This window comes from Cephus cinctus, unplaced genomic scaffold (genome assembly GCF_000341935.2).
Source record: "Cephus cinctus unplaced genomic scaffold, Ccin1 Ccin1_scaffold0696, whole genome shotgun sequence".
Lineage (NCBI taxonomy): Eukaryota > Metazoa > Arthropoda > Insecta > Hymenoptera > Cephidae > Cephus > Cephus cinctus.
The window spans coordinates 729604-745381 of NW_014333318.1; the positions used below are offsets into that span (position 1 = coordinate 729604).

At 46.3% G+C, this 15778-nt stretch overlaps 1 protein-coding gene across 3 annotated transcripts in view; it reads right to left on the minus strand.

The window, feature by feature from the left end:
* The window catches only part of LOC107270098 (amyloid beta A4 precursor protein-binding family B member 1-interacting protein), a 72261-nt gene that overhangs the window by 21673 nt on the left and 34810 nt on the right, over nt 1-15778 (minus strand). Inside the window, exon 2 of one of the 3 annotated variants that reach the window (XM_025087476.1) lies at nt 12108-12232. The exons of the other annotated variants lie outside the window; for them this stretch is intronic. Coding sequence (XP_024943244.1) covers nt 12108-12232 — 125 coding nt within the window. The remainder of the gene's footprint in view (nt 1-12107; nt 12233-15778) is intronic. 3 annotated transcript variants of the gene reach the window in all.

Sequence of the window (15778 nt, forward strand, 5' to 3'; positions counted from 1 at the left end):
TACATAAAGATAGCCCAAAGGAATAACCGGAAGAGACGATGCCTTCGACTACACCGACAGGCTTATCAGGTCATCATCGTTCCTGTTAAATCAGGGGACCTTCCCAGCATCCCATACTCGATCCACCCTGGACCGATCAATTAGATCAGATCTATCCCCTACGATTTCCACCCCTTGCCCCTCTGGTCCCTTTGTCATCTGGCTGCGTGGCGACTTCCCCCTTGTCACAATGGCTGACCAGTGGACACGTATGATTAATGCGTCCACCCCCCCTGGCCATGCCCCTCTGCCATATCGAGGGGTTCCCGACAGTGACGTATCAATAACCACAACTGGATGCTCCCCTAGTCTTCTAAAAGGTCCAATCGAAATTGTTCAATCTTTTTATTCACTTATGTCGACGCAAAGTAAACATCCGTACAGATACGTTATCACTTGGAACAAAGGAGCGACGCAAGATCTCGGTACGATCACTGGAAGAATGGTCCTTGGAAATTCATCTCGAAGAGTCGGACGCATCTGTGAGAACCAAACGGAAGATCTGTACTGATACTTCACTTACGACAGAGGCGACGTGGATGCTGGATAATTAAAAGTACCATACAGACAATTTGTACTGTATCTTTAAGCGTAAACTGGGTCACGTTAATGAATCGTAATCTTTTGTTGCTGCAGCAAAACTATACGTAACGGTGAAAGCAAGCGGGGGGTTCGGTATTTACGTGTGTAAAAAAAGGACGCGAAGATATCTCGATTCAGTCAGGACGTCACGTGAACTTGGATTGACGTAACCCGTAAACAGGATGTCGCTATCGTGTCCTGTCCAATTTTAACAAGGTCATATGATAAGAGAAAGGAAAGAGGAGCGGGATGAATATTTTTATATTTTTTAAATTTATATTTTCCAGCATTTTTTTTAACTGTACGAGATAAGCGAGCTGGGTACACTGAGTTGGATTTATGACGTCACAGGTCCCTGGCACAAAGTAATCTCTTCGTTATAATGTCTATGGGGAAGTTGAGTCCGTTGGCAGGAAGCGAGTAATGAGACGTCAGTCGATTTTTAATTGACCGCGCCCTGCCCATTGTCGACGCGTCGTTAATTGCAAATGCCGCCCTTTTCATTTAATGCTCGTATAACGCATCACGAGACGGCGAGAGGAGGATGAATTGGGAAGGGAAAAATCTTTCTCGACCAAAGTGTTAACGATCTTCGTGAGATAATTGAGATGAAGATAATCAACTATCTGGAACGTTGGTGTCGGACGCGAACGTTGGGCAATTATCAAGTTGTAGACGCGGCGGTTGATTGAGGCGTTATTATTCGACTGATAGCAACGTCCTCATAAGTCACAGCAGTTACTGCCAGTAGCTGGTGAACTATCGAGCGTCGGCGTCGGCGTCGCCACTTGACAACGTAATATAAAATAACATACGAGCCGCAAATGGCTTCGTAGCTTCAACAAGACAACCATACGTCCCCCATGTTTCCACGATATTGGATTGCTAGGACTAAAATGGTCCATTTCACCGAGCTTGCTCATTGTTTCACCCTAGAGATCCCTCTTTGACCCCCCTTCGCCCCCTTTCACCCCCGTGGGAAGATCGAACGGATTTCACAGGGTTCGATCGTAACGATTTGACGCACCCTGGAATCTGGTACTAAAACGATCTTTTACTACCAGCCCTGAAGTGCACTCTAGGAAGATATAGGGACAATATGGGGAATATAATATATATATCTATAATAATATAGTCCCTAGACTATATTAACGTACGTTACTGATATTATTTCTGTATATGCAATTGAAAAGATACAGAAGGCGTTTCTAGTCAATTTTTATTAGCGATGCTCGACCGTCTGCTTGAATTTCAGCACTTTAATCGGGATTTTGGGTAAGTACAGGAAATTTCTTTAATTTTTCTAAAATAATTTTTATTATATATTTGCAGAGCTGCTGGAAATATATGTATGGTGTTTTCGCGAATTTTAATCAATTACAAATATTTGCCGGGATATGGAAAACAAGATGGCCGCTCTTACGTGATGACACTCGGGAGTTATTCTTTCACGGTATAAGCTATATACACGTGGAAATAAATCGAGTGTACGAAAATATCGGAGGGGTCGTTTCCTGCCTTCTCGGAGGCGAATGAGACTAGTTTCTATTTTTGGCGACGCCACGCGAACCGAACGACGCTCCTCTAATTTTCTTTTTTGGTATCGAAACTACAGCTTTCGATAACATCCTTGATCTTTTTTATTTCTCGGAAAATTTATCTCCCTTGCGACGCGGAGGCGATGCTTTCTAAAGCCAACAGATAGCGCTCTCGACAGCCTTGCCGGTCGACAAATTGAAAAGGAAAAGTCAAAAGTCCAAAGTCAAAAAGCGTAGCAGCTGACGAAACTAAGATTAGCCAAGTGCAGTAACGGAGCATCTATATATAAAAGACTTTACTCTTGCCCTCGGTGCATCAGACTGCCGGCACTGAAGATATTCTTGGCAGGATGATTCAAGAACAGAGTCCGCCATTGAGCCTGTGGTCAGGCGACGATTTAGCCACCTATGTATTTACCTAGCCGTATCATGATATGGCATGTGTATACGTCATATATGTATACGTCACAAAGTGCTAAGAAGTTTCTTATTTTTCTCCATACTCCCCCCTGCTTATCATAAACATACAAGCCGTGCATCAACCTTGGTGAAATTTACTAAAGGCAGTGCACAACGAACGACACAAAGGATGAGAAAGAATTTTTTGAAAAATTATTCATATTTTGGAAAATGCAGTTGAACAAAAAATTCAATCATCGATACCAAAAAAATAAGACCAATCGGTCGTTTCGCACCAGAAAAAAAAAAGATTTTCTCTAAATTTTTCGAAGAATCTTCCAACGAGATCGAGAGTCCATAATCGGGATGCTGGAGTGAGATGCGTTTGATGCATCTAAAAATACAGAGTCGGTAAGTGCAATTGTTTGGACCCAAACCGGATGTGCATGTGTGTTCTAACGTGTGTCAGGGTCCATCCACAGTTCAGAATATAAAGACTGGGACGCGTTGTGAGTTAATACCACGGAGGATTTATGGGAAGCAGGAACTAAAATTTATTAAGGTCCACGCGCAGCATCCATCGAGAATGATAAAGTAGATTTCACGAGAGAATCCATCGGGCCTCGGAGCAGATCAATTCTGTTTAATGTACAAGAAAGATCTTGAGAATGAAAAATTCTCGCAGGTGAGAAGATCGAGTGAGTCATCAGAGGTGGCCGAAACGTCGAGTTGCCAACAAAGAATCGTTAACAAAGGTGCGGGTGGGCCCAGTGGCCCAGGGCCTCAGGGTCCCTATAGGCCCAGGGACTCTCGTGCACCCTTCACTTGGAAGTCTCACTGGTGTCTCGTCGTGTCGGTGAGAATGAGAAAAGAATTTTTTTGTTTTGAAAAATAAAAAACAGCTAAACCGGCGCCTACAAAGAAATATTTTGATCTCTCAGGATCCTTTCAGGATACTTAGTAAATTTGGGCTTATTTATGAGAGGCTGTCTAAAAAGTATGACAGGAGCTCAAGTCCCGCTTCCAATCAGCGTCCAATCGACTTCGGAGACTTGTTTCAGACGGAAACGAAGACTTCGAGAGTCTCGTGGTAAACTTCGCTACCACCGACGTGTCTCCAGACATCCTTTTCCATACTTTATTCACTACACGAGAATTGGTCCATTCGCTCGTTCAAGCAGCCTCCCAATTTCACACCCCCGTCCTCTCACCAAAATGGGATCTCTCTCGCAACAAGCCAGTCGTGAATGAATAGTTTGATTACGGGTGATTCATCCCTCGACAACCCTTTGAGTGTTTTACAAGTTTCGAGAGGCAGAGTGCGAGGGTGGAGAATTGGATAATCCAGAGGAGAAAGAGAAAGAGAGAGAGAGACGGATAATAGAAATTATCCCCCTAAAAGAGAGAGAGGAGGCAGTGAAAAAAAAAACAACGGAACGATTTGTGTGGCCTCCATAAAAAAAAGGGGGTTGTAGAAGGGACAAAGAGGGTGTGGTATTTCTTCGTTTCGAAGGGAAGAAAGAAAGTTCAAACTGTGGATATATATTATACCGACACCCTAAAGTGTCCCGGCTAGTTTAAGGATGGAAACGAAAGTAAAGCCTAAAAAGCGACTCCCTGCCGAGTAAGGTCCCTCCGCTTCCCCTCCGCTACCCCTTCGCTGCCCCTCTACCGTCTTTTACGTATCCTGTCGATCTGCATTTATCCGGCTTTCTTGGAATCTGCCCGATTAATCTCCAGCTTCCTCGTAAACGCTAATGAAATCTCCTGGCCCGGGCCTCGCTGGAGTCTCAAGACGTAACAATTGCATCACGCCACGTACAAACGTGACTATCGGTCGTTTAGCTAGCGTCACGGAGACGAATTACAATTACAATCTCGCAAAAACATGGGAAAAAAAAAAGACGAGAGCATGAAAAATCCACTTTTCTTCAATTTTTCTCCCCGCATCGTAATATTTCACATTTCACTTCGAATTCTTAACGTATACTTGACCCGAATCCCTCGTTACCCGATACACCGATATATCTCGATTTAAAATTTGTTCAGGTACCCTCGTTCACTGACTCTCAGTAAAATACCCGAAATCCACATTCAACGCGTATGCTAATAAATCGTTGATTTTTCAATGACGTCGCGACGCCCTCGTGCCATACCGCCTAGTCGAGCTTATTTAACGTGTATTCGAGTCCTGATATATATTTTCACTTTTTAAGGCGTGGATGCTTTTTCTTCGTTCTCTCTCCCGTTCCTCTCGGCTACCCTCGTTCGCTCTGTACTCTTTATGGGTCCAGCCAGGATGGGAATAAAGGGAAGCCATTTGTATAACTTATTGTAGTAATACACGTGACGCGTTCTGTTTGCGTGGAGCCTACGCCCACGTTCTGCCCTGTTATTTCACCGGGACGGGGCTGCTGCCCTCTCGAATCGTGCTGCTCCGTTTCACTCCTATTGTCGAAATCTCTCTTACAACTCTTCTTATTGTTTGCATTAAGCACCATTTACAAAGCTATATGCCCGAGCGACACGACGGTACCGCCAGCCGTTGTTGTTACGAAACACAACTGGACCGCCCAAAGCTTCCTACGTCCGCCGCCATTAAACCAGTTCCCCGATTTTATTTCAACGTCTCCGGCCTGTCTTATCCAAGCAACGGCGAGGAGAGTAATAAAGTATGTATTTTTATGTGATATTTTAATGCAGAAGTAAAAGCAAGTTGCGCTACGTGGCTTTTACATAGACGGAGTAGGTCCATGTTTTGCCATTCAATTAATTGTCAACCCCGTCATCCCCTTGTTTGTTCTGCAGACGAGGCTGGAGGCCATTTTGACCAACCGGATTTGACCGACCTCGGCCGAGCCCTTTCGTATATTTACACGAGATATGGGAAAATGCACACACAGACACTACGGAGGGCTGTGGCTACTGCCCTGAGGGGGTGCAAAGGGCACCCCTTTCTAGCACGCGCCTGGAAATTATGCGTGAACACGTGCTACGCTTTGGCGCATACGGTTTAACCGTTTTCGGAAAAAAAAATATCTGCCGTCAGCGCCACTGGATACTGGAAGCTGTGTCGTCACTTGTGAACTCGAGAAGTCGACGAGTCAAAACAGAAGAGGCACTTTTTTTACAAAAACAAAAAATTGTGAATAAATCTGAAAATTCAAAAAAACTTTTTTTCAAAATTACTTGTTACATCCTTTTCACTCGCTGGACTGACCACGTGACCGAAACGTCATTCGACTCGTGTGTGACAGCGTGCTCGGACGGGGTAGTGAATTGAAAATAAGAAAAAGTGACTCGGTCAAACGAGAAACGAGACATGAGAAATGAGCGGAGCCCGTAGGACATTCGTGGGAAGATTGAGGTGACCGTTTGATGGACGGCTTTTCCAATCAGACTAACTGGTGCAATAAAAAGGCGCCTTAATCGGCGTGGATCTCGTCACGGTCGATCATGTAGATGGAATTATATTCGAGGCGCATCACGTGTGCCCCTGAGGTCCGTAGGGTCCACAAGGCCCACCCTTTTATACGTTCCAAGACACGGTTAATCCCAGCAAGCTGTGCTTTGACGAACTAATCCAAAGGAGATCGGACATCTGTTGGGCTGATCATGTCGTCAAACTAATTTCACGCTGAAAACGGGCCAGGGAGTGGATTAGTTCGATACTGTGAAAAGAGTCATAAGGCGCGGCATAGAAAAGAAATAATAAAATATCGAACGAAGGAAGAAAAGAATTGAAGAGGATTTTTTAAACGCTAAATTCTGCGTGTCCAATAAATAAAAAAAGACAATTAATCCTACGGTCGTGTATTAGATTAAAAATATTTAAAAGTCAAATGACCCACCGTACATTGTCATTCGAATGGCACCATTAGCATCGTTCTAAATCGATAGGATTTCAACGATGCAGCAGATGCCTCGTTTCTACTGGAACCAAATTGATAAAGAATTTCGACCAATGGCTGGACCCCCTGTCACCGGAAGTGACCAATACCAGCCATGATACGTGAAACTAAGTGCAATTAGTTTTGCCAGCTGCTCGACATCTGCGGATTACATTATCCGATAGTTTACCCGTCCTCGCCAGCCAGCAACTGCCTACGAGGATGCCTGTGCCGAATGAAATATCTGCCAGCCATTTTGATAATCCCAAAGGACTCGCAATTTTTATTAACCACAGTAAATTGTTTTTATCTCCAATGCAAAGGTACTAATCACTTTCGTTAATCCGTTCGCGTCGTCCCTACCCACTTTCTCAATCGACACAGTAAGGGCAAAGGGGCCCAAAAGTCCTTAGAAATGTCAATGGGGTGTCGCATTCCAAAAATAGAACTGTCGACACTTCGAGCTGACGCCGCCGTTAAAAATAAAAGTAGTCAATTTTTGGAAACGATAATGGAATACGGCTGGTTTCTACGACTCCGGACTTTTCACGAGAGTTGCTCTCGGTAACGGACCGACTGTTCTAAAAGTTCCTCACTCGCCGAGTAGAAACGAGATTGGATCTTTTCGAAGTAAATTCTAAATTTGGATCTTTTTTCGTAAATCTTCTGTATCACCAATTTTTCATACCACCCAAACCAAATTAACATTACCTTGAGAAGAAAATAACAGAGTATGATTTTTCTCTGCTTAATAATTATTTCCCGAAATTCGAGGTCAAAGTTCATCCTGCATCCTCTGAGTTATCAGGCACACGCAGCCCTGCCATGTACCATGTAGCAGCACACGCAGACCTATAGATATACTCTGCACAAAATCAGACTTAACGTTCGATACTGCAGTTTCACATGACCAAGCATAGTTAAGGGTTGATATAGATGGCGCTGGTAGTACCAGCGGTCGTTTAGCCCTGACCCCAGTAAGGTTCATCCGAGCCCAGTAGCCTTCAGCGGGTAGTGCAGGTAATACTAGGAAGACCCTCGAGAAACCCATAAATTCACAATTTCAAAGCGTTTACCCGATACCACGCAAACAGTACAAATCCCACCTATTGAGAAGGTCACGAGAAGGGTCATCTCCTGAAAGGTCAGCATATCCTGCAAGAACAGAACAGAGCCCCAGAAGCAGAATACAAAATGACAATTTCGAGGAATACTCGAGGTCTCTGTCTGCTGATACGAAATTCAGGTCGAGTCCACGTTGACGAAAGAATATGGCTGCGAGTAAAGCGTTGGCCACAGTGCTAGGAAGCTCGATACACGAACAAGCGTAAAAGCAGCAGCAGCAGCAGCAACGATCCGATCGATCCGGCAGAAGTTCTGCGGTCCCGCCGTTCCCCAGTTCCAGGATGAAACCTTTGTCAGGACGAGTAAAGTAGACAGGGGTGTCATCCCGCGGGATCTGCCGTGCCGCTAATTCCAACTGTTTCCATTGTTCCCGGATTTATTCACAGAGTGCATTCGCACCCCGTCCTATCGGTGCGTGCACGCACTCCGTGTCCACAGGAACGCGTATCCCACGTGGCACGCACTATAATCCAGAGGACAAACAGCCGTGGAGTCCCGGATAGAAAATTGCACAAAAGGACAGACGGAGGAGGGACAAGTGTGCTCGTGCGTAGAGAGTGCAGTAACGCGAAGGGAAACAAAAAATCTCACGCATGTCCAGCATCGAATCCAGCATCCCTCGGAGAGGACCAAGGACTTAGGATTCGGTGCTGGTCCTGCTGGCCAGAGGCGAAAAGGAACTCGAAGAAAAGGATTGCTTACTAGGAAAATACATTAGCTCGAAGGGATAGCGTCCTTACTTCCTGGGCTCCCGGTACCCTTGTCCCTTATCGTTATCCGAGATGAAAGATCCTGAAAGACGTGAAACGGAAGTGACGCTCCACGTGCCAGGACTAGAAATGGAGAGGATGGGAATTATTTTGAGGATGCGACGCTCGGGACAGATTATAAATGAGATAACGATTCTTTGGATGGACCGACGAACAGATTGGAAGATCATTCTTGAAAGACAGTCGTTCTTTATCGGGGCCTGAGATGAGAGAATCGCTTGGGAATTCTTATGGCTGCATTAAACCAATGACGCAAACCAGTAACAATGGATTAGGATGAATATCATTGGCTGAAATCATTTTGTATTGACTTCTATATACTATATATATATATATATATGTTTGAAAAAAAAAATATATATAGATATATATATATATATACTATCTGAATGTATCTACAGGTCTCTAAGGTTACACATAGACTCCACAGAGCTGGCGTTCCTCGATCCTCTCGAAGCGGGGCCCCGAGGCCCCCGAGGGCCCAGCTTCGTGATAAATGGCATTCCAGCCAGTACGGCGTTCTAATCAGTCGGGCTAAGGGCCCGTTCCCGTACAACGGACGGCGTCGTAGCGCCGTCTAACAAATACAAGTACAGTGACGCAGGGACAGAGTGAATTACAAGGCGACGTAACAGGCAGCCGGCACTGTCGAATCTTCTGGACGCGATGCCCTAAAATAACTTGAGGCCCTTTCGCGCCAGCCAAATACTAAATCGGGGCCCTTCGAAGTCCTTCCGATAAATCGATGGATGTACGTCGATGGTTTAACGCAGCGCAGACCGGCGCAGCATCTTTCCAAAGACAAATATCCTCTCACGCTTTGGACGAAGAGAAACAAGAGAAGGAGGACAAGCTGGAATAATCTAAGTAGAGGCCTGAGAGAAACGAAGGGAGAAAGTCAGCGAAGGAGCGAGAGAGAGAGAGAGAGAGAGAGAGAGAGAGAGAGAGAGAGGCGCGCGTTGCGAATCCTTTCGATTCGGAAAAGTCCCTCGGGCATCGGGGTTAGACTTCAGGATGTATCCTGGGAATGAAATATTCTTTTTTTTTAATATTATTTTTATCCGCGATTGTACTGCAACCCAGGCTGAGCCGGGAACTGAGAAGCTGCAGGGCTGTACGTACATGCAGCCTGGCGCCTCCAATAATAACTGCACAGTGTACACACCCACGCGACGCAGACACTTTTTGCAGGATGCACCGAGCAACGCGGAGACCATCAAGAATTCCAAAAGACCGTCGCTCGAAGATACTTTGGAAAATTTTATAAAATTTTCAAAAACTGTTGCCATCATCCACGTGGACGAAGCATCTTTCCACCTGGGTCTGACATTATTTTTTATTAATCGCTCCCGCACAACCGCGCAGCTAGAGATGCATTTGTTATCAGGAAGATCTCAGAGCGAACCGAATAGCTGCATAAGACATAGATCCACGTTTTTCCACAGCCATGGGGAACAATCTCCTAGAGCGATCGGCAGGGCCGTCATGGCCTCGGAGTTTCGTCTGAGGAGGCGCACTTTTCCAGATGTAATTCGCGTTTCTTCTCCAAAGCGACGGAGACCAGCGAATAAGAAGAGAGAGAGAGAGAGAGGGGCACGAGACGAAGGAGACAAAATGACTTAGAAATGTGACCAAGTAATTCATCCGGCAGAGCGCAGAGTTTCTAGAGGCGCGATGACGACATCGTTTCCACGCGCGACGACAGGCTGTGCAATTTTTTATCCGGCTGCCGAAACGGCGTTTGGGTTCTAATTTACTAATCAAGCCCTGTCCCCTCGAGGAAGTAAAAAAAGGATCGTTTGCCACGTCATCCGTCGTGGTCCTGGTGGCTGGGTTATTGGATTAAAAAAAAGCTCGAGCAACGGGGCACTCCTGATTATGCCCATCATCGTCATAGTCATCGCAGTCGTCTTTGTCATCGTCATCGTTCGTACGGTTCGAACGACACCTGAACTTTGCAGAATTGCTTCGGGCTTGAGTTATAATAATTTTACTTCTAGCAGGGAAAGCAAAGAGGCACCGGGTGGTTCCGGGTTACGGGGGATGAAAGTTACGGCACGAGGCACCGGTCACAAGGGATGAAAACCCCCCTAAGGGTGACTAGGATGCCAGTCCCAGTGGTGGGAGTCGCTGCCGGTGATGGCGCTGGAGGTTTTGGTGAGTCATGCTTCATCCCCCGCAGGGTTCAGCCTTTCCCCTCCCTTATACACGGACGCGTGCTCCCCCTGGATATTCACTGATTGAAATTATTTATTTTTCTTCTCCGTTCAGATCCGCCATTTCTCTCTGTGATTTCTGGCTGAATTTTAAATATTGACGTTAATGTATATGTATACAAGAATACCTGTAAATTATATACACACCGTATACTCTTTTATGCATGCATCTCAAGGACGACGTAAGAAGAAGAAAAAATAAAATTTTTGAAAATTTTATGAAAAGTCATTCCTATTTTCCGCTGGAATTAATTTTTATCCAACTGCAATATTTTTCTAGGGTAAAAAAAAAATACCCAAGTCGATTCATTCGTTCAGGGATTTTCGGGAAATCGTGTTACGAGTCTCTCCGAGTGTCGGAGTACAGCTGGCGCTGAATCATCAGGCTCCGGTATTGCCGCGACGTTGTCACGTTTTCTGGAAGTTTCACGAGGCCCTTTTTATCGAGGTCCCCATCTGTCTACCACCCACCTAACGCAGGTCCACGAGTTCCCGTAGAGGCCCAGCAGGCCCAACAGTCTGGATAGACCCGATAGACCCAGTCTCTTTCGATTTCTGCCGACAGCCTACCTATTACACGTGTATCCCGATATACGCGAGTCACATGCTAAAAGTACTCGAGCTTGCCAGTGTACTTCGCTAACAGCACGTAATGCCCCTGAGGCCCCTGAGGCCCCTGAGGCCCCTAAGACCCCTCTCTGTGTTTGCCGAGGCTTTTCTACCGCGAGGTAACTCAAGCAGCAGCAGCAGCAGCCACTTCTAGAGTAACGGGCAACAATGCCAGTAACTGTAGATCGTCGTAACTTTACCCTTTGAGTTATGTACCATGTACAGTATGTACTGTGTGATATATAGTACATAGTCAATCTATAAGAGCCCGGAGTGCCTCGTTCTGACAATAAAGAAACGCGAAAGAAATATCAACACTTCAGAATCCCATGCGCGTTCAAATTTACAGAGTGAAAATAGCCCCAGGTAATATCGATACCAAATACATTTCATTGCGTAAGAATATTATCGTCAGGTGAAATAATGTATTTCATCCGAGTCGGCAAAGGGATTCCAGTTCCCTTTTGTAGTCAGACAATTTTTCCGATGTTATCAGTACCGGCACATGGCCAGACGCGAACGAAATAGGACTCGGCCGATAATGGAACACGTAACCCGTAAGACCTTATACCCGGGTGGGGATAGAAGACAGAATCCAGAAGCCGATTGCCTCTTGGAAAAATAAGAAATGCGCATTCCGCGTCGCTTACGGGCTTTAGGTAAATTCTCAAGGGCTCAAGGACTTAAGGGTTTCGTTTGGACTATTTCGAGAGCGAGAACAAAGTCGCGTCTTTATACTCGATGATAAACGAGAGTACGCGAGTGATCTGTATTCCAATAAATAATAATACGACAGATCTTGGTACACTGTATTTTTCCTATTTCTGGGGATTATCTTTGAGCTACGTTCAAATTAATTTCGAAACGGCATGAGGTTGAATAATGATTTTTTTTTTTGAAAAATGTTACGATTGATTTAAATTTAAAAATAAAACCTACCATCCCCTCATCGATAGATGCGTCCTCCTCGAAGTAACACTCGTCACCATCTTCCGGTGTGATCGTCGTAGAAGCATCCGGAGACTCCTTGACATCCGGTCGCCTGAACCAGTCCATCCTGACTCCTCGTTAAAAGAAACAAGGCTGACAATTGACAAGGAAACAATTGACGCAAGTCTTAACCAGGCGAAAGAAAGGCCCGTCCTGTCTGTCCAATGATCTATGTGGCTTCAAATCGCATCTCGATCGGCGCCATAAACGATCTTGCAACGATACGATCTCTGAACGTCGGAAGTCTCCTATCTGGACCAACCAATCACGAGGTCATGATCTCGGTACCGGCGAGAGAGACGATAGGATTCAGCCGGCGGGATATAAAGATTTGCAAAGTGTCAGTGATTGGAGAAATTTTTGTTCAACACTTATCACCACCCCCAACTTCAGCCCGGTCCCACCACCCCACCGACACCGGCACTTCGAATCACGATCAGCCCACCTGGACGCACTCGGACAATTCAGGGACGAGATCCTCGCGCACAGTTTCCTCGGCAGGCACTTCCGGGGAATTTCACTCGTGATAGAAAAAGAAAGGGAGACGCAACGAGCAGAAGCACGAGAGTCGCTTGGCGCTTGGCGATAGATCAAAATAATCGAATCGAAATTATCGAAGGCGCTAATCGATTGGTTGATACTCGAAACGTCACTCTCGCCCGTGCTCGCTATCGATAAGCCCGGCAGCCGGTGACAGTGATTCCCAGCAAGTACCAACGACTCGTGCTGCTCGCATGTGCGAGCTCTCGCGGCTGTGCGGTTGTGCGGCGATGCAGCTGCAGCGGACAACCGGGGAATGCTGGAACTGAGTACGAAGGCGGCGCGACGCTTAGCGTCTCGCTCGGAGCCGCTCGGAGCCGCTCGGGAAGCGGCTGCTTCGACTCGGAGCTGTTCGGCTCTGTGAAACGGAACGGAGCGTAGCGAAACTCACGAGGTGCGAGTGCAGCAGGAGAGAGAGAGAGAGAGAGGGAGAGAGAAGAGAAGAGAAGCTATGGGAAAGAGAGAACAGTAAGCGGGGGCGTAGCAGGCCGAGGGTGCCCGAGAGAGAAGTTATTCTCTCTCTGTCTCTTTCAGCTTTATCATTACAGCTCTCTCTCTCTCTCTCTCTCTCTCTCTCTCTCTCTCTCTCTCTCTCTCTCTCTCTCTCTCTTTCCCCAACAGCCATGAGTCTTTCTCTGTCTCTCTTATTCTTTACCGATCTCCCTCTGTACACCACTCCTTCCTCTATCTGGACAGCTTCCCCTTCCTCTCGGCCAGGAAGCCCCTCGTGCCCAACCCCACCAATCAGCGTTCACGCAGCCTCTACCTCCCCTCTTTAAAACCTAGGACTCCAGGAGTCCAGGATGAATCCAGGGACGACGATCCTTCCTAGTGCCGAGGGAACATTTGCTGCGTTAAGGAATCGATCAGAATTCGAGTAAATTTATAAATCCCACACGACCATTTAAAGAGACAATTTACGATGCTTTTGCAAAAAGATGCAGAAAGGGAACGAGGGGTAATCGTTATCGTCACTCCCGATAAGAATTAACGGCAAGCAAAGGATGACGTGGTCCAAGGAAATTTCCAGGACGAAGCAAACTTCCTTCACGTGACAGGATATCGTCGCCGTTTCCACATCCTTTGTTCGCTAAGGATCCTCCGATCTGAATCCCTCACAGGATCATAAGGATCCATCCCAGCAACAGTCTCGTGCCAATTGGCCGAGGGGCCCCTGAAATATTGGCAAACAGTGCCTTAGCACTTGGTCGCGCCTCGTTGCCTTTAATGAAGTACGATGCTACATCCCTGATCTCGGGCCAGACCAACACGGATAATACGGTACTGCCGGCAGTGGGGGAGGGCGAGGGAGCGAGAGAGAGAAACGTAGGAGGCATGGCTCTATGCAACCGAGAGTAAGTCTGTGTGTGTGAGAGAGAGAGAGAGAGAGAGAGAGAGAGGGAGACAGAGTCCTGACGCTGGGATGCGTTAGGCACAGTTGCCCCTAGCAACCACGAGGCGTACATGCACGCATTCAGGACGCCGCGTTCGAAATATGCTAGAGCTCACACTCCGTGGTTTATCTATATCTATATAGCAGCTTATATATATATAACAGGCACGGCCAGTACACGTACCGAACTACAGGCGGTTGAGTTAATTGATTTGAGGCTTGCCGGCAGGATGTTACCGATCGATCAAAATCGGAGTATCGACGAGTGTCGAGCTGAATACGTTATCGAAATCGGTACTGAATTTGGCTATGAAATTGCCGATGATACATTGACATTGACATTGGCCACCGACTGGCGCCGCGGTTTCATCGACACCGACTCCTGCGGACGCGCGGAAGTGCCCAGGACGATGACGAAGTGCGCCGATCAAACCGGTACCAGCCGGTAACTAAATTACGTCTTCGTAGAAAGTATCTGGCGCAGGTTCGAATCGCGTTGCGAATCGAGGATTACGGGAGCGCCGAAGATTACCTGTATCCACACGGTACAACCGCATGCCGGCGGGAAATCAATTTCCGGTGTGAACGAACCCTTCGACTGTATTTATCACAGCCATACAGAAATCGCTAATAAAATTCCGGGATTCTATCTACGCTTTGGCAACACTGTCCATTATAGTCTATAGATATAACTCAAGTCTCTCGTCATACGAACAATTATTAATCAACCCTATATTAATTAACAGCGTTCACCCCCCAATTCCTCTCGCAGCATCCTAACCGTAACGGCGGCCAGCCGGCAAATATTCCAATACTACGGTAATTCGAGATGAATGAAAATCCAAAAAATTAATTTCGTCCGCCATTTTTTTCTTATTTATTTTTTTATACTTTACCCCATCACTATGCCTTCGCGTCCCTCTTCCACTATACAAATTCAAAAATAACACAGACGTAATGCAGCTTTATGTCCGTCGGCTGGCTATTAAATTCAAATGGTCTCAGGCTTAGCTGGACGCTTATGATATTACGATAGTAAGGGCAGTCGATTATGCGAGTCTTTTATCTTTCATGACTATATATGGCTATACTACTGCTAGATTAATACTACACTGTTACAGGGTTAGGCTTCTACGATATATGTACTGTGTGTTTGTTCAACGTTATAGCGCCATTATGCTGCGGCGACGCATCTCAATGAGTCCCACAAGACGTCCCATCCTTATAACGGGTGTTCCGTCCGCTTGGCCATCATCCCTGAGCGTGGGTGGTTTACACAGGACTGTGCTCTCTCTCGGGACGTGTGAATTGGGATGATGTATCGATGTCGTCGTAAACTCCGCGACTAAAACTTCACCTACGTCTTCACGTCCAGGACCGCAGGGTTCATCAATTTCCCACCTACGCGACGTGCTGAATATAACCTGCCATCTTGTTCTGCCAACAATGAGGCATTAGGTTGGAGAACTTTTTAAACAATAATTTTTTTAACTTACAAAATGGAATTTCGTACTTGGCTTTACTTTGAGGCATAATTTTATTCTCAGCCTTTAGGCTGAGATTTACATCGCCGAAAGGTAAAGGGAGGCGCCGCGGCGCGTCGGGACGCACGAGCCAAGTCTGCATGTTTCTTCGTTCTCCTTTCACGTTTCTCGTTCTACCGACTCCGCGGGAAGTCCGCAACTCA